This window comes from Neofelis nebulosa, chromosome 3 (genome assembly GCF_028018385.1).
Source record: "Neofelis nebulosa isolate mNeoNeb1 chromosome 3, mNeoNeb1.pri, whole genome shotgun sequence".
Classification (NCBI taxonomy): Eukaryota; Metazoa; Chordata; class Mammalia; order Carnivora; family Felidae; genus Neofelis; species Neofelis nebulosa.
Window position 1 is genome coordinate 60,307,883 of NC_080784.1, and position 19,198 is coordinate 60,327,080.

General features: G+C 34.4%; 1 protein-coding gene across 8 annotated transcripts in view; it reads left to right on the forward strand.

The window, feature by feature from the left end:
• The window catches only part of NEK1 (NIMA related kinase 1), a 219,655-nt gene that overhangs the window by 127,692 nt on the left and 72,765 nt on the right, over window positions 1-19,198 (forward strand). For all 8 annotated transcript variants that reach the window (XM_058720928.1, XM_058720926.1, XM_058720921.1 and 5 more), the window contains 3 exons: window positions 11,711-11,842; window positions 13,746-13,811; window positions 13,891-14,119. In XM_058720928.1, the coding sequence (XP_058576911.1) occupies window positions 11,711-11,842; window positions 13,746-13,811; window positions 13,891-14,119 (427 nt within the window). The remainder of the gene's footprint in view (window positions 1-11,710; window positions 11,843-13,745; window positions 13,812-13,890; window positions 14,120-19,198) is intronic.

The following is a 19,198-nucleotide window of genomic DNA, read 5'->3' on the forward strand; positions in this document are numbered from 1 at the left end:
ACCTGGCTTTAAAAATTTTTTTTTTTCAACGTTTTTTTATTTATTTTTGGGACAGAGAGAGACAGAGCATGAACGGGGGAGGGGCAGAGAGAGAGGGAGACACAGAATCGGAAACAGGCTCCAGGCTCCGAGCCATCAGCCCAGAGCCTGACGCGGGGCTCGAACTCACGGACTGCGAGATCGTGACCTGGCTGAAGTCGGACGCTTAACCGACTGCGCCACCCAGGCGCCCCAGAATTTACCTGGCTTTAGATTGCAGTGCTTTTTAAATGTTTTATGTCTGGTGTTCCTTAATTCCCTCTTTTCTTTCCTTTATTATAGATATAGAATTAATAGGGCAAGAGTATGAAATAATTACCATGCTAACTTATTGGCAGCCAAATTTGTCAGAAGAAGAAATAACTCATCTTCATAGTCAGAGCCAATGATTTCTTCTATTACCCAAATCTCTTTCAAGCTTACCCTCATCTGGAAAATAGTACGAGCCTACTTTTGGTGAAATACATATATAGCAATTGGGAACAATCTGCTTTTCTTCTCTTGGGTTTGTATCTTCAACACAAGAAACAGGGATGTTTCATCCTGTGCTGATTTGCACAGTAGGGCGGAGATTATATCAAGATGAATTGGTATGAAACTCCCTGTGTGTTCTTTTTTCAGTCAGCTTTCCTCATGATGCACCTACTGCTATCATCCTTGTGTTCAGCTACGATACCACAGTTGCAATTGACCTTAAGAGTTTTTAGTTTAGTCTTTAATAGTCTACTCTAGCAGTCTACATAGCACCCGAAGGTGATTGGCATAGTAATATATCCATTAAATATGATAAGCTTATGCTTAGTGCAAATCAGCCTTATTTTTAAAATGTGATCCACTATGCAAAATTACATGGGGGCATCAGAGTATTTTATAATAGCAGTCTGCATGGCTTTGATTATGTGATTTCCCTTTAGTCTTAGAGATGAGTCAGCTACTCCATATCCACTGCTGTCAGTATGCATGCATAGGCCTGTTTTGGCAGCAGGCTTATATAGCCACCTGCCACTGTACCAACTATGTATAACTTTGTGTTTTTCCCCCAAGGTAAAGTGAATGTCTGTGTCTTAACTCATGTTGTGATTGGCATGTGGGATATACGAGTAGTACATTTATCAATGGGAAATGTTTCTTTTTCTCCCAGTCATGTAGGGACTGCTCATTTTAGTGATTCAGAATATTATACTTCCAACAGCTCAAGTTAGTATATCTCAGAGAAAACATAGCATGAGCTTTGTAATTACATTTCTTTCCTGAAATCTGCTTTTGGTGGGCTGAAAACGGCCCACAAACACCTTTAAAATGTGGTCTTGGGGCATCTGGGTGGCTCAGTCAGTTAAGTGTCTGTTGATTTCAGCTCAGGTCATGATCTCATGTTTCCAGAGTTGAAGCCCTGCATTGGGCTCTGCACAGGCAGCACAGGGCCTGCTTGGGATTCTCTCTTTCCCTCTCCCTCTCTGCCCCTTCGCCACTCATGCTGTCTCTGTCTCAAAACAAGTAAATTTGAAAAAATTTTAATGTGGTCTTAAGTACATCTTGTATAATGTTTTTCAAAAGCCCAGTTTCTCTTTATAGCATTATTTCTTAAATGTCCTGCTCATTCATCAAGGTCATAACCACTGTCCAAGAGTCAGTATAAATATTTGCTTGATCACTCAGCATCAGTGTATAAAATCTACCTATTGGGTTGACTGTTTCATTTATTTCTTTGCCTTCTTATTCTCATTGGTGCTCAATACTTCATTGACGTCTCTGGATTACAGTCCTACAGTTGTAAATGGAGCTGTTTTACCTTATTTTTTATCTAAATTATCATAGCAGGGTCCTCAATCTGCATATTTCTTAGCATCAATTCAGGCATCGTACCTGTGGAAGTCTGTTCTTTGATTAGGTAAGAGACTATAGTTTGCATATCATGTGTTCCTCCTGCTTTGCATTTCACTCTTTGTTGTGTATTTCATTTCTATCATTGTCCCATTCTTTGGACCTGCCATATAGACCTATATGCCTTCTGGTGAACACACTTCCCATCTCTGCCTACCTCAGAATGTTGTTATCCTTAGTCTTGCCTCACAATCTCATCCATTTAAATAGACACATCATGAGATCAATGTGGAATCATGCTCCCTGTTGGAAGTGTCTGAAACAGTGTTTCAGAGTGGTCTGCAGGATATGATTCAAAGAGAATCAGGATGCCTCTTAGGTTGAGAGCCCCTATTTCAAAGCTGCTCCTCTGATGACCTTCCTAGCATTAAGCTAACTTTCCCTAAGCAGAAGGAGCAGAAGTTTCACAGGTGGTAGTGGTAATGGTGGTAGAAGAGGCAGAGGGAGGGGAGCAGGGAGCATCTCTGGAAGCATGTTAGGTTTTATATGTTAACAAGTACATTTTACAAATTATGCCCAACAGTGATTCAGCTTTGAGCTCTACATTCTCATATAATGCTTTTATTATTAGGCAGCTGTATAATAGCATAGTTCTGTTTCCACAGATAACCAACTGGAGCCAGATTTCTCTCCTTCCAGAAGGCTGATTAGACCTCATAAACCCATCCAACACACTTTCAGTAGCACTCATATAATTAAAATACAGTCCCAGAAAACCCAAAGAGTCCTTGTTCTTTTAAGGCATGTAAACCAGTACAAATACCCAGTTTTTTCTCTGAATTTTGTTTTTTAATGGTAGATCTGTCTTAGACAGTTCTAAAGTATACACAAATGACAGCTTTTATGATTCTATTAATGATAGACAATACTAGTTTCTAGTATTGTACAAATTTGTATTTCCTCAGGTTCTTTCAGAAGTATTTTTATGGTGGCAGCATTAAACTGTGGTAGTGAGTCTGACTTTTGAGGTCCAATAGGCAAGCAACCCATTTTCATTTGGGGGAATTATTTTATTGTTTGCTGTTTCAGTAAGACTGTCAAACAAGGTATTCTGGCTTCTTCTAGCTGAAGGATAGGCACGTCATCGAATGTAGATCAGTTGAATTATCTCCCAGAGCTTGAAGCTTGAGCAGAATATCACAGGATTTGAAGTTTACTTAATCCAATAAGAGAACCTGATGAAACAATGAATTCATTTCTGCTACCTAGATCCATGCAGCTACTCTGGTTCCTGTTCTTTTTAGAGGGCTTCCCTTTGCTTTTATAATCTTACTTACCATTCTTTTCTCTTTTCTCCTTTCCCCTACCCACCTCCTCCTTTCCTCCAGAATTAGTTTCTGTTGCTTTCAACCAAAGAACCATGATTCACCTTGTAAAATGCTAGCATGGTATCTGGCGAATAGTAACACAAATAAATGCATTGGGAAATCTGTGGCTCATGACATTTCAGAATTATGTATGGAGGAATGTTCAAATATTGGTTTACTGAATGCATCATCGTGTAGTGAGAAAAAAAAAATGAGTCTGGGAATCCAAATACTTGATTTTTAGTCTCAACTCTGCCAATGAATTTGCCTTCTTGGGGAGCTGACTTCTGTTTGTGGGCCTTTATTTCCTTATCTCCTAAATGAAAGGCATGATCTCTAGTATTGTTCTATCTAAATTGCTTAGAAAAAGTCGTCATAATATAAGTACTTAATTTCAGTTTAATCTCTAGAAAATGAGTTAAAGTTATTTTACCCAGTAATTATTTTAAAATAAGTTCTAATTTAACATAATCTAGATGCAGTATGGGGACTTCATATATCTGTATTTATTTATTGACTGTTACTCTTAATGTTTGTTTTATTTATTTTGAGAGAGAGTGCAAGCAGGGATGGGCAGAGAGGGAGAGAGAGAGAGAGAGAGAGAGAGAGAGATAGAGTCCCAAGCAGGCTCCATGTGGTCTGCGCACAGATCAGCAGAGAGTCCAGTGCAGGGCTCGAACTCACCAAACGTGAGATCATGACCTGAGCCAAAATTAAGAGTCAAATGCTTAACTGACTGAGCCACCCAGGCCTCCCTATTGAGTGTTACTCTAACTCAGGAGTGGTTAATATGTTATTCACAGTTAGAATTAGCATTATTAACTTCCTGAAATGTTAATTTAGTTTGATTGCATATATGTTGATGCATTTTTCTAAAGTAAGACCAAATGTCTTTCATCGGATTATCAAAGTATCTTTGATCTAACAAATGGTAAAAATCACTGCCTTAATTATTCTAATTCTTCAGTATGTAAGACACATTTTTAAAAATTTTGTCTTTGACACATTTCATTGTAAAAATTATAATAAAACATAGTACTTTAATATGAAGAATAATTTTCATGTGTGGTAATAGGGTTTTTTTCCCCCAAATAATACAGTATTGCCTTTTTCAGTCAACCATATAGACTCATATTGCGAGTGAAACATAAAAAAGATAGAGTTTTTTAAGAGTAGCAGTGCATTTAATAATTAAAATTAAATGAAAAGTAGAATCAGGGAAATTCTGTCTTGGTGAGAGACTATTTTTGAGTGTGAGGAATTCCTTTTTCATTGTGTTTAGCTCTTGTGTATTTCATTTCTGTTTATGTCTTTGCTCTTTTCTTTGGACCTGCCATACAGTTCTATATAGCTACTTTAAGGGTGGAGACATACTTCCTCCTGGTGGCCACATTGGACTGTTCTTATTCTTAGACATTCCTATAAATAGAGTATAGCAGTACTAGCTCAGAAAAATTATTCAGATAAAAATATATTTTTAGTTCTTCAAAGGTAATATTTTGAGAACTTAAATGTAAATTTGATAAAATTTGACCATGTATTTTCAAGCTATATAGAATTATGTATGAAATTGCTCTATAGTCAAAATATGTATGTAGTCAGGCCTTTTAATATTTTCCTAACATATGTTAAATCCTTAAATCATTCAGCATATAGAGATGAAATAGTATTTGTATTTATATGTGTTTCAAGAACAGGTAAACAGTTTCATGTGTTTATAAACCTGGCCTCACTATTTGGTAAAATTTTGCATTTTGTCATTTGGTGGCACTGCTGATTAATTTTTTAGCAAAATTAAACAGATACAATTAGCAGATATAATAGAAGCAATTTTACAGTGATAGTTAAAAACATTTTTTGGAGATATAAGCAATGTAGAAAAGTCTTGAATTTATGAACTTAGTGAGAAAATGGCTAGGAAAAATAGCTCCTAAAGCAGTTTATTTTTTTAACTTCACAATGAAACTTTCAGCTCATTGTTCTGTTTCTGTTGCAGTATTTTTTTAAGTTTGGATTTTGAAAAACTGTTTAGAATGAAATATATATACTACATGTAACTGGGTGACCAATTTTAACAAAATTGTTTGGATTTCTTTTTTAGGTTTTAATTTTTTATCTTATGTAAAACTTTGTTTTGTTTTCTTTTTAATTTTAGTGTTGTTTATCATATTGGATCAACTTTCTGAATTAACTCAGTCTAGTGTTTTCTCTTTTAACAATTTAAAAATATGTTATTTTTTTAAAATCTCGGGATCTGGTTCACATTGAAAGCCTTAACATCCAGGTTATAAAAAAATATATTCATGATGTTTACTTACATAGAAGGCCCAGCTCCTGTTGTACTGATCAGTTAGTGGTGTGTGTTACCTGGGCTTATAATGACATCTCACTAGTTACTAGAATTACCTTTACATTTTTGTTAACTGATACAGTTTTGTTACTAAGTAATTGGATGAGTTAGTAGGGCAGTCTTTTTGTCTGTATTCTTTGGTTTAGATTTCATTATGTCTGAGTTTCTTTGTGTGTTTTTTATTTCAAGTTCTTATGATCTGTTTAGTTTAGTTGACCCAGGGGAGAGATTAGTATATATTTGGTTATGAAAAATAAGCATTTACTGAAGGCTGGTGAAGATCATTATTATAAAGGTGCCAATAAGTTTGTCTTACACATTGAATCAGGTATCTTAGGTAATAGACTATATACCAGTCATTAACCATATATATGGCAGCCAAACAAATTTTAATATAATACAAAACACATTTTTAATAGTAATATGTGTCATTCTCTTCATTAAAAATATATTCTCTTGGTTAAAAGATGTGCTTATGCAGGTACAAAAATGAACAGTGTGAAGAGAATTTAGTAGAGATTTTCCATGTTTTAGCATAATCCCTACTATACTGAATTTGATTATTTTTGGTCTCATACCAGTTTAACTCATAGCACTTTATCAGTAAACACTTTTGTCTCTGTTACTTTAGATTTCTCTTAAGGTTGAGATTAATACAGAAATATCTCTATTTCATATAAAAAATTTAAGAATATATTTAAGAATATTCACAATTTAAGAATAGAAAGTCAAGATAAAGGGGTTTCAATTTCCTTATGTGACTTTTGCCATTCTTAACTAAAGATAAATCTGCTAAGTATTCCCTAGAGGTTGTAAAATTTTTCTTTGGCCATATGTCTACAGTTTTAGAGAGTTATGCCAGTACCCTGTTTAAATTGTATATGAATCATGTGTGTATGTGCATAAGCATTAAAAAAGTATAAAAAATGAAATACAGTAAGTTGGAGCTATAGGGTATGGGTGACTTTTTAATTTTATTATGAGTTTCCTTAAGGTCTAAGCATCTGCATAGTAATTTTGGAAATAACTTTGCAATAATCTTTAAAAGCATAAATGAAAATTATGTCATAGGCTGAGAAAGGCAGTTGGTTTTATTCTTTAGCAAAATTAGTTAAATACATGTTATTTCTCCTGTTTATTTATACAATTAAATTCTCTTTCAATCATTCTTTAAAAATCTTAGGCTTTTTTGAATTTATGATGGCAACTATTTGTCTTTCAGATTTCTGCTTTTTTTTTTTTAAACATTTTTAAAAGTTTACTTATTTTTGAGAGAGAGAATGAGAGAGAATGAATATGAGTGGGGACAAGGCAGAGAGAGAAGGAATCCCAAGCAGGCTTTGCACCATCAGTGCAGAGCCTGATGTGGGGCTCGAGCTCACAAACCATGAGATCATGATCTGAGCTGAAACCAGGAGTCAGAGGCTTAACCAACTGAGCCACACAGGCACCCCTCAGGTTTTGCTTCTTACCAACTTCTGTGTCATAAAACTTTATGCAGTGTTGGAGCACTTGGGTAGCTCAGTTGGTTAAGCATCTGACTCTTGATTTCTACTCAGGTAATGATCTCACCATTGTAAGATAGAACCCCACGATGGGCTCTGTGCTCAGTGCAGAGCCTGCTTATGACTCTGTCTCTCTCTCTGTCCCTCCCCTGATTGTGCACACATGTGCATGCACACTCTCTCACGTGTGCTCTCTCTCTCAAAACCAGTATATTTAAAAAAAAAAAAAAACCTTGTGCAATGTAAAAATTTTAAACTCTGATTATGCATAGATGGGCAGTTATTGTTTTTATTCTGCATTCTGGAGATTAAAAACTAGCTCTGGGCAAAGCCAGTTTCTTCATTTTGTTAGGGTCTAAAATCATAGTTTCAGTGTTTAAGCCAAATAACGTTACTTAGTAGAAACTAAATAAATGTTTGCTGAACTATAGTTACTACCATTTATTAGGCACACAACTGTGCACTTTACATAAATTATCACATTTAATCCCTGCAGTAAGGAGACAATGAGTACACACCATTCCCATTTTAGTGAGAAAAAGTTTGAAGTTGAGAGAGGATTAGAAACAATGAAAAATCACAGGTCCCTAGTCAGTGAGATTTGGGGATTTGAGTGTAGAACTGTCCTACTTGAACTGTATTTTATGACCTTCTTAAACAATGAATAGCTGTTCAAACTGGCTACTCTACCAAGGTCACTCTCACCTTCTCCCCTCCCAGGAGTTAGTTAGTTCCTTCTCTGGTTTTATTTTGTTTGTTTTTCTCCCAGACCATTTAGCACACATCTCTCTTATTTTATTTCTCTGTAACATACTGATAGATTTATGTGTTTCCCTTTCTTTTATAGTTTATAATCCTTTGAGAGAAATGATCAATTTTGTTTTGTTTTTGTCTTTTGTTTGAAAATTATTGCAGCTAGTTCTGGTCTACAACATACTGGGTTTTTTTCCCAACTTTCTGAGGTATAGTTGTGTGACATTGTGTTAAGTATGCAATATACATACAATGTGATGATTTGACATAGGTATATACTATGAAATGATTACTACAATAAGGTTAGTTAACAAATCACTTCACATAGTTACCATGTGTCTTTCAGTTTGGATAGCCGTTATCTGGCACTGTGCTTGGCACTTAATACATCTTTTTTAAAATTATTTTTTTGTTTTGTTTATTTTGAGAGAGAGAGTGTGCACATGCACATGCACGTGAGGGAGGGGCAGAGAGAGAGTCGGGGAGAGAATCCCAAGTAGGCTCCATGCTGTCAGTGCAGAGTCCCACGGTGCAGGGCTCAATCCACTGAACTGTGAGATCATGACCTGAGCTAAAATCAAGAGTCGGATGCTTAACGGACTGGGCCACCAAGGCACCCTGACACTTAATACATTTTTGAATATGTTGATTAAATTTTATAAAATATTATATATTTGTTTTCTCACAAAAATCACATCAAGTTTATTTATTAAAATAGCAGAAATCATTTCTTTAAGTGAATTTAAACATTCACAAGATTATACAGTGGATAAATATGATATGTGATTAGAGAAGTAATTACTGATAAAAATATGATAGAATTTGTACATCCAGATTAATGTGTTTCCTTCAAAATAATCATCTAGAGAAATAATATACTTCTCTAAAAATGCTGCTAGTGTTTCAGAACCAGTTGGAACTTGTTTCTATTTCCTCAGAATTTGTTACCTTTTTTGAATATACCATATGGAAGGAAGACCATGGTAAAGTTTCAAAATATTTCTATGTCATCTTTCAAGATGACACCCAGATAATACCCAGCTGTGTTAGCTTTAGATTTTTAAAATTATTTATAACATCTTAAATATCAGTATACTTTTCAACGGTGCTGAACTATGGATTAGAGCAATGTTTCTGCCCTTTTTTAATAAAGACTTAGTTTTTTTAGAGTAGTTTTAGGCTCACAGGAAAATTGATAGGAAGATACATATTTCCAGTGTATCCCCTGTCCCCTCACATGTATAGCCTCTCCCATTAATCAACATCCTCCTCCAGAGTTGTACATTGTTACAATTGATAAACCTGCATTTATGTATCATCACCCAAGGTGTGTGGTTTATATTACAGTTCCCTCTTGGTAGTGTACATTCTGTGGGTTTGGACAAATGTATAATGACATATAACCATCATTACAGTATCATACAGAGTATTTTCACTGCCCTAAAAGTTCTCTGTGCTCTGCCTATTCATTCCTCCTACCACTCCCCTGCGAACCTCTGGTGACCATGCATCTTTGTATTGTCTCCATGGTCTTGCCTTTTCCAGAATGTCATATGGTTGGAATCATACAGTATGTAGCCTTTCAGATTGACCTCTTTCATTTAATAATATGCATTTAAGTTTCCTCTGTGACTTTGCATGGCTTGATAGCTCATTTCTTTTTAGCACTAAATAATAATCCATTATGTACCAGTTTTTTGCTTTTTTAAAAAAGATCTACTTACTAAAGGACATCTTGGTTGCTTTCAAGTTTTGGCAATTATGAATAAAACTGCTGTAAACATCTGTATACAGGTTTTTGTGTGGACATCTGTCTTAAACCCCTTTAGGTAAATACCAAGGATTGTGATTATTGGGTCACATGGTAAGAGTATGTTTAGTTTTGTTGGAAATTGCCAAAGTGTTTTCCAAACCATTGTACCATTTTGAATTCCCATCAGAAATGAATGAGAACTGTTGATCCACCTCCTCAGCAGCATTTGGTGTGGTCAGTGGTTTGGATTTTAACCAATGTTGTAGATGTGTAGTGGTATCACATTATTGTTTTAATTTGCAATTCCCAGGGGTGCCTGGGTGGTTCAGTCGGTTGAGCATCTGACTTCGGCTCAGGTCATTATCTCATGGTTCGTGAGTTTGGGCCCCACGTCGGGCTCTATGCTGACAGCTCAGGGCCTGGAGCCTGCTTCCGATTCTGTGTCTCCCTCTGTCTCTGCTCCTCCCCTGCTCACACTCTGTCTCTCAAAAATAAATTAAAAGATTTAAAAAAATTTTTGATTTGCAAATCCCAAATGACCTAGGATGTGGAGCATTTTTTTCATTTGCCTGTTTGCCATCTGTATATGTTCTTTGGTGAGGTGTCTGTTCAGATCTTTAGTACATTTTTTTTAATTGGGTGGGTTTTTTTTTTTTTATTGTTGAGTTTTAAGAGCTCTTTGTATATTTTAATTAACAGTGATTTAAGTCTTCATGTCTTTTGCACATGCTTTATCTAAGTCTGTGGTTTATCTTATTCTCTTGACAGTGTCTTTCATGGAGCAAAAGGTTTAAATTTTAGTGAAGTGTCCAGCTTATCAATTCTGTCTTTCCCGGCTTTGCCTTTGGTGTTGTATCTAAAAAGTCTTGTCAAACCCCAAATCATATGGATTTTCTCCTATGTTACCTTCCAGGAGTTTTATAACTTTGCATTTTATGTTTGGGTCTGTAATGAGTGAATTTTTGTGAAGGGTGTATCGTCGATGTTTGTTTAGATCCTTTTTCTGGGGGCGGGGGGAACATCTGGGTTGTCCAGATGTTGTAGTATCATTTGTCCTTTCTCCTGGCAACTCCTGTCCATTGAGTTGCCTTTGCTCCTTTGTTAAAGTTCATTTGGCTCTATTCGTTTGGGTCTGAGTTATGTTCTATTCCATTGATTTGTTTGTCTATTCTTTCACCAGTATTACACTGTCTTAATTACTGTGGTTTTATAGTAAGACTTGAAGAAATTACGTATTATCATTCCTTGAACTTTGTTCTTCAGTATTGTGATGGCTGTTTCCATCTTCTTTTGAATAACATAGGTATTATGTTAAATGAGAGTTCAGAAGACTAGATGATATAATTGAATTGCTACCTTATATTTCCAAGTGCTCAGTAAGTGTTGCATTTGAAACATATACTCACCAGAAATATTTGTTTACTGGTTTGAAGGAGAACAAAGTAGAGAACAGACTTGCTGCCATGTTACCATGAGCATACCTGTAAATGCCATTTCCTTATATTGATGAATGGTTCAATGGTTCAACATGTCTTATTTCATATTGTTTAAAGTCTAAACAGCAAGATAAAAAAAGACACGTTTGAATATAACTTGTGATATTTTTAATGACATTAAATCTTATTACCTGTACCTTCATTTCTTCCATTCCCCCATTCTTTCATTCTGTTGACATTTTTATAATGAGGGCTCTTATGTTGGGTGATTGATGTTCAAACTTTTAGAGATTACGCAAGCATTTCTTTTTCAAGTTTAAGATTAATAAGTAAAATATTTTTTCTTCCCATCAGATGTTGTAATGAATTAAAATTAAAGTGGAGGGACTGATGTCATAATCTTTTAGAAATCAGGTTTTTTAAAAAAAATTATTAAACATTGTTAATGCAATGGAAAGGAGTTATTTAGTACTACATGAGACTTGATTATGTTTACATCTCAGGCCAGAGATGTTTCTGTCTTTTCTGATCTTTCCTCAGACCTAGCACATTGTCTTACACAATAAAAATTGAGAAATGAAAAAACTGTAACTGTGGATAGAGTAGATAAACAGTGATTTGATAAATACCATTTTATTCTTCATACAAATATAAAGTTGCAAATATATTTAAATTTTTTATTATAGTTGGTGGCTAAAGGAGTAAAGAGTTCTGATATGTCTCCGCCACTGGGACACCCTGAAGCAGGTGGCTCTCCATCAAAGCAACAGATGAAATCTGTTATTTCTGTGACTTCAGCTTTGAAAGAAGTGGGTATGGTAAGTTCCCTAAAATTTAGAACTCCTCAAAGCAAAAAGTTATTAGAAGGATTAAATTTAATGAAACTACATTAATTCCTAGTGTTTCATTAAATTTTTTCTAAAAAGAATTACTTGTTAAGATTTTTGCGTATAGTTTACTCTGAGTATTGGAGCCTCATTGCTGATAGGTTTATATCTAGGACCACTTAATACATAAAAATAGATTTAAGTGATTGTCTCTCATTTTTACTTTAAAAGAATATTGAACCAATAAATTATATATAAAAATGTACAGAAAATAGTGCAACAAACATTTGTGATGGAACAAACATTAACAAACAAACACTCTCACAATTAACAGTTTCATTTTTTTTAAGAAAGGTTCATTTTTTTAAAAAATAATGTCTATTTGGTACTTAAATTAACTCTAAGAATAAAATCCAAGGCATGTTTACATTTATTTGGAAATTTTTAGCATAACAAATGTTGGAAGATTCATTATAATTACACTTACTCCATCAATTATTTCTTTTCCTTTCTACTTATAAATCTCTGTCATGCCAAATGGATAATGAAACAAAGAAATATGGGCAAATAAAAAGCTTAAACTTGGAAGTATGTGTCAGGTATTCATCTAAAATGTGAAAACTCTGTTCTGGAGTAAAGGAAATAGGCTCATGGTATGGGATTTCAGCCCAGAATTCAACACAGAGAAGGGAGAAGTCTACTGAATCATGTAACACATTAACCTGATTCTCTCCTATCTCATTAATTAATGTCTCTGCCTTTTAATTTCTGGCTGAATTTCATTAAGTTTTTGCAGACAACACTAATGTTACTGATACACCATTTTTTTTTATAGCCTTTGTGTTTATCTTGAAAATAAGACTGAGTAGGAAAATACAAGTTTCTTGGTAACTCTCAAGAACTTCGTGTAAGAAATTACTGTTCTTTAAGTAGGTTTAGTCTCTTGCTTTCTGATAACGACTTTGCGTGTGCTGCGTTGTTCACTTCAACTTTAGATACCACTGTGTGGTTTCCTTCCTGGTACCCAGTCTCACATCTCAAGTAGCTGTTCATCTCTCTGGTTATAGCAACTGCTAATTCCTGACTACTTTATGGGGTAAAATGCTCTTTGTCTCATTTACATGTATTACTTTAAAACTGACCACTATACTCTTTTGTATTTTCCTCAAATCTTTCAAAATTTGAGGTAATCTATGTAATGAAATGGTTTTTCTTTATGTGTTGTCTTGGTAAATATTGCTACTTAAAACTTTGAAAACTGCTGTTTCTTACTCCGCATTTTTCAGATTATTTTTGCTCTCGTAGCATTCATAACTACTAATTTCGTCTTTGTGAGTGTTTAAAAATTCGAGTTGGTCTAGATCACTATGATTATACTAATCAAAGACAGAATTTATATTACTGTTGGTATAAAGGACTCAGAACTCATTACTGTTACTCTCTTTGTTTACTGAGAGAAACCAATTCTCAATTATGTTTAGTAGTATGGCTGAGCAGGAATATATGTACATGAAACATGAAGACAATTTCAAAATAATACAGCCTATCCTGAGTTACTCTATCCACTAAACTCCCTAGCTCCAATTAAGAGAGTACATCAGTTAATTTTCTTTTTATTTCTACCATTGACATAAAATTACCAAAAATCAGATGCCAAAAAGGAAGAGGATTTAGTTAGATATGTGATCCGTAATCTAAAAATAAGACAAATAATTGAGAATTGTCCCTTCTGCTATTAAGTATAATGAAGGAATCTGTGTTAACATTTTACAGGAATAGACAATTCACAAGGAACAATTTAATAAAAAACAAAAAGTAACAAAAATATGAAAGTTTTTAAGGTAGGCATTTTAAATAACATTATTTCTTACTCTGTAACTGTCTGTGTTTATAGGACAGTAGTTTAACTGATATCCAGGAAACCTCAGAAGACATGCAGAAGACTAACAATGCTATTTCAGTAGGTACAATTTTCAAACTTTCTCAGTCATTTTACTTAATTGTATACATATTAAAGTATAACATTTTAACTGTTTCAGAGTAAGCGAGAAATACTCCGTAGATTAAATCAAAATCTTAAAGCTCAAGAAGATGAAAAAGGAAAGCAATGTCACTCTGATACATGTGAAGTGGTCGTTAGTGAAGATGCCAAAGAGCCCGAAAAGGAAAAATCGGTTTCATCTGATCGCAAGAAATGGGAGGCGGGAGGGCAACTTGTGATTCCCCTGGATGAGTTAACATTGGACACATCCTTCTCTGCAACTGAAAGTATGTATAAAATCTTAATAATCTGTTTTGGTTTTGCACACATGTAAACTTGAATACTCTGAAAGAACAAACACTTGGATTGAGAGAGGCTGGAAAATTTCTTTGTATGTGAAAAATGGAGAAAACTATTCAACCTTACAAATAGCAAGGATCTGGGGGCACTAGGGTGGCTTAGTTGGTTGAGCGTTTCACTTCAGCTCAGGTCGTGATCTCATGGCTTCTGGATTTGAGCCCCACATCAGGCTCTGTGCTGACAGCTCAGCACAGGTTTATCAATTAATAAACCTGCATTTATGGAGATGTAAAGGAGAAGAAAGATGTAAAGTGTTATTACTTGGGATATAGAATCACGGTAACCTTAGAGACCTGAAAATTATGCTAATTAGAAGGGCAAAATTTTTAAATCTAATTGATTTTATTGCACTTAGAATAAAAATCTGAAGCCCTTTTCATAATTTACAAGGCTCTCCTGTGGTTCCCTCTGTATCCTCACTCTGTCCATTTTTTTCTACCTATACTCACTTCTTTTCACTTCTTAAAACACGCCAAACTCTTTTTCACAATCCTCTTCCCCTTGTCTCTCTTCTAAGTTCTTTGCGTGGCTGCCTCTTTCTTTTTCTTTTTCTTTTTCTTTTTTATTTTTTTCTGTCCCTGTTGTTCAACTTTCACCCCATTTCTGAAGTCCTCTTTATAGCAGAGCTCTTCAAAGCATTACCTTTTTACAACTCCAGTTCCTTTCTTTCCATTCTCCCTGAACTTTCCCTCTCTACTGCATGCATCAAAACCCTTCTAAGTGTTTCCAAAGATGCTCATGTTGGTAGTTAGCTATCCTTATTTTATGTATCTGTAGCATTTGATGTACTGGATTATTGTCCACTCTCTCTATCCCATTTTTCTTGAAACCCTTTGTTCAATTTTCAGCACTCTATTAAAAGTAGACCTCTTCTAAGATTATTTTCTAAATCATAGAATGTTATTATTTTTAAGGAACTAATTACATGCTGTAATTATTTTCTTCATTTGTTTAATATATTTTACCTATGTTCCTTTTTGTAATATAAACTTTTAAAATACGTTTGCCTGACTTGTATTGCATATTTTATGTTTCCTATCATGTAGCACAGACTTTATGAATGAAGAGTAGTCATTAATTACATATATATGTTAAACGCAACTGATGTTGTGAGATCTCTCAGGTGATGAGGCTGTAAATAATTTAGAGCACTTCTGAGGCAATAAACTATCACCAGTATGACAGGTTGGGATAGAGGCAAAGGTAGAGGAATGCAAGCAAGTCTTATACAAGATAAAAGAAATCTCTGCCATGTTTTCTTAAAAAGTAGGAAAAAAGGTCATATGCAGACCATACAACAATTGGGTAATCTTGAATGATCAGATAGCCCTATCTCAGAAAAATATATGAGGACATATGAGATACCTTATTACCTTATTAAAAGCACTTTTATATGGAAAATAGCATGAGATTGAGAATACTGTAACATAAATAATACTTTGTCTCATGAGTTCAAAAATCATGTTTAACTTGAGTAGGCAAAATATTTCATGTGGTAAGTTTTTACATAGTATAAACAGTGTATAAAATTATTCTTCACCTCAACATATACTCCATTTCCATCCCTGTTACCAGGTAACCACAGATACAGTTTATTGTTTATCCCTCTGAGCTCCTTCATATGTGCATGTGTGTGGGTGAGTGGTGTGTGTGTGTGTGTGTGTGTGTGTGTGTGTGTGTGTGTGTGTGTAGACACATACATACATACATACATACATACATACATACATACATACATACTATATCTTCTTTACCTGTTCATCAGTCGATGGACATTTGGGCTCTTTCCATAATTTGGCTCTTGTTGATACTGCTGCTATAAACATTGGGGGGCATGTGCCCCTTCAAATCAGCATTTTTATATCCTTTGGATAAAGTAGTAGTGCTATTGCTGGGTTGTAGGGCAGTTCTATTTGTAATTTTTTGAGGAAATTCCATATTGTTTTCCAGAGTGACTATACCAGTTTGCATTGCCATCAGCAGTGATAGAGAATCTTAAGCAGGCTGCATGTGGAACCCGCTGTAGGGATCAATCTCACAACCATGAGATCACGACCTGAGCCAGAAGGAATCGGATGCTTAACTGACTGAGCCACCCAGGCACCCCTATTTTTTGATGCAATTTAAAGTTCATTGCAGATATTGGTACACTTTGTCCCAAGTACTTCATAACATACATATCATTAAGCAGAGTTCAATATTTTTTTAGAAGTTTGTTTCTTTTTAATGTCAAATTTACATACAGTGAAATGCAAATATTTTAAATGAACATTTGCTGAGTTTTAACACAAGCCTATATCTATGTAACCCAAACCTCTAGAACATCACCATCTTCCCAAACAAAAAGTTTCATACCTCTTCCTGGTCAGTTTCTGCTTCTAGCAGAAGTCCCAGAGGAGAATTTTTCTGAATTTTTTCTTAGATTAATTTTCTTTATTCTAAAAAAAAAAAAAAAAAATATATATATATATATATATATATATATATATATATATATATATATATATTTATTTATGTATTTATTTATTTATAAAGAGACAGAGTGTTAGCAGGGGAGGGGCAGAGACAGAGGGAGACACAGAATCTGAAGCAGGCTCCAGGCTCTGAGCTGTCAGCACAGAGCCTGATGCAGCGCTTGAACCCATAAAATGTGAGTTCATGACCTGAACCAAAATCAGACACTCAACCAACTGAGCCACTCAGGGGCCCCTAACTTTCTCTATTCTAGAGTTTCATTTAAACACTGTAACGGTTTGTATTCTTTTGTGTTTAGCTTGTTAAATTCAGCATAATGCTTTTTGAGATTAATCTGCATTGTGATTATCAATAGTTCAGTTTTTAGAAAATTCTTTTTTTTAAAATTTACTTTGTTATTAATAAAGTCACTTTTACTTTTTTTTACTCAATATTAGCTGGTATATCTTTATCCAGTCCCCCCCCGCCCCCTTTTAGTCTTTTTGTGTCTATATATCTAAAGTAGGTTTCTTGCAGCCAGCATGTTGTTAGGTTTGCTTTTTAAATCCATTCTTAAAATCTTTAACTCGGTTGTTTAGACCATTTATACTCAATGTGGATGTTAAGATGGTTGGATCTAAAAATGACATTTTGCCATTTGTTTTTTGTCTTATCCATTCTTTGTTTCCTTTGCCCTTTTGTTTTTCTTTTGGATTGAGTATTTTTATGATTTCATTTTATCTCTGTTATTGTTCAGTTTACTGTTATTTTAGTGTTTGCTTTAGACATTATAGCACACATCTTTAAGTTACAGTCTATCTTCCAGAGATTGATTACATTTCTCATATAGCGTAAGAACCTTCCAACAGTATACTTAGATTTGTTTCCTCCTAGTCTTTATGCTGTGTTTTTGTTTGTTTGTTTACCTTATGTGATAAACCCCACAATACATTATGGTCATTTATCCTTGAAGGAATTTTAAATAATAATAGAAACAGTCTTTTGTATCTACCCATGTAGTTACTGTTTCCAACAGTCTTCATAATATTTGTATAAATGAGATTTCCATGTGTTACCATTTTTCTTCTGCCTGAAGGACTTTAACCTGTCTTGTTGTGTAGTCCTGCTGGTGATGATGAGTTCTTTCAGCTCTTGTATGTCTGTAAAAGCGTTTATTTTGCCTTTCTTTTGCAAAGATTTTTTTGGGGGGATAGAATTCTACCTTGATATTTTTTTCTTTTAGTACTTCATGATATTGCTCCAATGTCTTCCAGTTTGCATTTCTTGTGATGAGAATCTTCTATCATCCTTGTTATTCCTCTGTATGTAATATGTCTTTTTTCTCCTTGATGTTTTTAGCTTTTTCCCCTAAGCCTTGGTTTTAGTAAATTTGATAATTATGTGCCTTGATGTCATTTTCTTCATGTTTCTTTTGCTTGGGTTTTGTTGAGCTTCTTGGATTTGTGAGTGGTTTTCATCAAATTTGGATAATTTTGGCCATTATTTTTTCTAGCGTTTTTTTGTCTTTTCTAGAAGTTCATATGGAGCTTGTTAATGTTTTCTTTTTCTCTAGTTTTCATCATTTGTCTCTGTAGCTTAATGAACATACAGAATTTATTTATGAAAATTATAAACATCCTCTCTACTAATTAGGTCATCTATAATTTTTAGGTTGATATTAATTGGTTGAAATTTTTTCTTTATTAAAGGTTGAATTCTTTTGCTTCTGTGCATGGCTTGGTCATTCGTTTGGTAGCTAAAGCATGAATTTTACCTAGATGGGTGGCTGTATATTTTTATATTCCTATAAATATTCTTGGCTTTTGTTCTGGGATACAGTTCAGTTATGTATAAATAGCTTGACCATTTTAGGTTGTGGTTTTAGTATTTATTAGGTAGAACTAGAGCAATATCTATGGCTAATCTATCTCCTTTTACTAAGTCTGAAACCTTTGTGAATAATCTACCTGATGACTTGTGAATTAAGAAGACATTTTTTTCTGGCTGGTGGGAAGAGGGACTATTTTTGACCCTGTTTGAACTGCAAGTATTATTCCCTATACTCCATTTGGATGATCTTTTCCCTAGACTACAGTAATTTACCATGTGTGTGCTAATTCCAGGGAGCTCTTTATAGTTCTGAGTTCTCTTTGTGTAGCTTTCTATTCCTTAGTACTCTATCCTTCCAACATGAGCCACTTTTGCCTCCTAGATTTACAATTCTGTTACCTCAGCTCAGACCATCAACTCCACCTGGTTTTCCCTTCCTGCATCAAAGGGAACAAAGTTCATATTGTTTCATATGGACATTTAGTTTGTCCAATTTTGTTTATTACTTTCTCCATATTGTTTTGGCACCTCTGTCAAATAGCACATGGCTGTAAGTAATGGGCCTATTTATGGGTTTTCTACTTTATAACTATCCTTTTAAAAGTTAGTCCCCTACTGGGAATCATTTTTGCTTTCTAAAACTGATTATTACCTGCTAATTTGTAGATTCTTTCAAGGAACTAGTACATACAAATTTGTATCAACATTTTGTATTTGGTTAC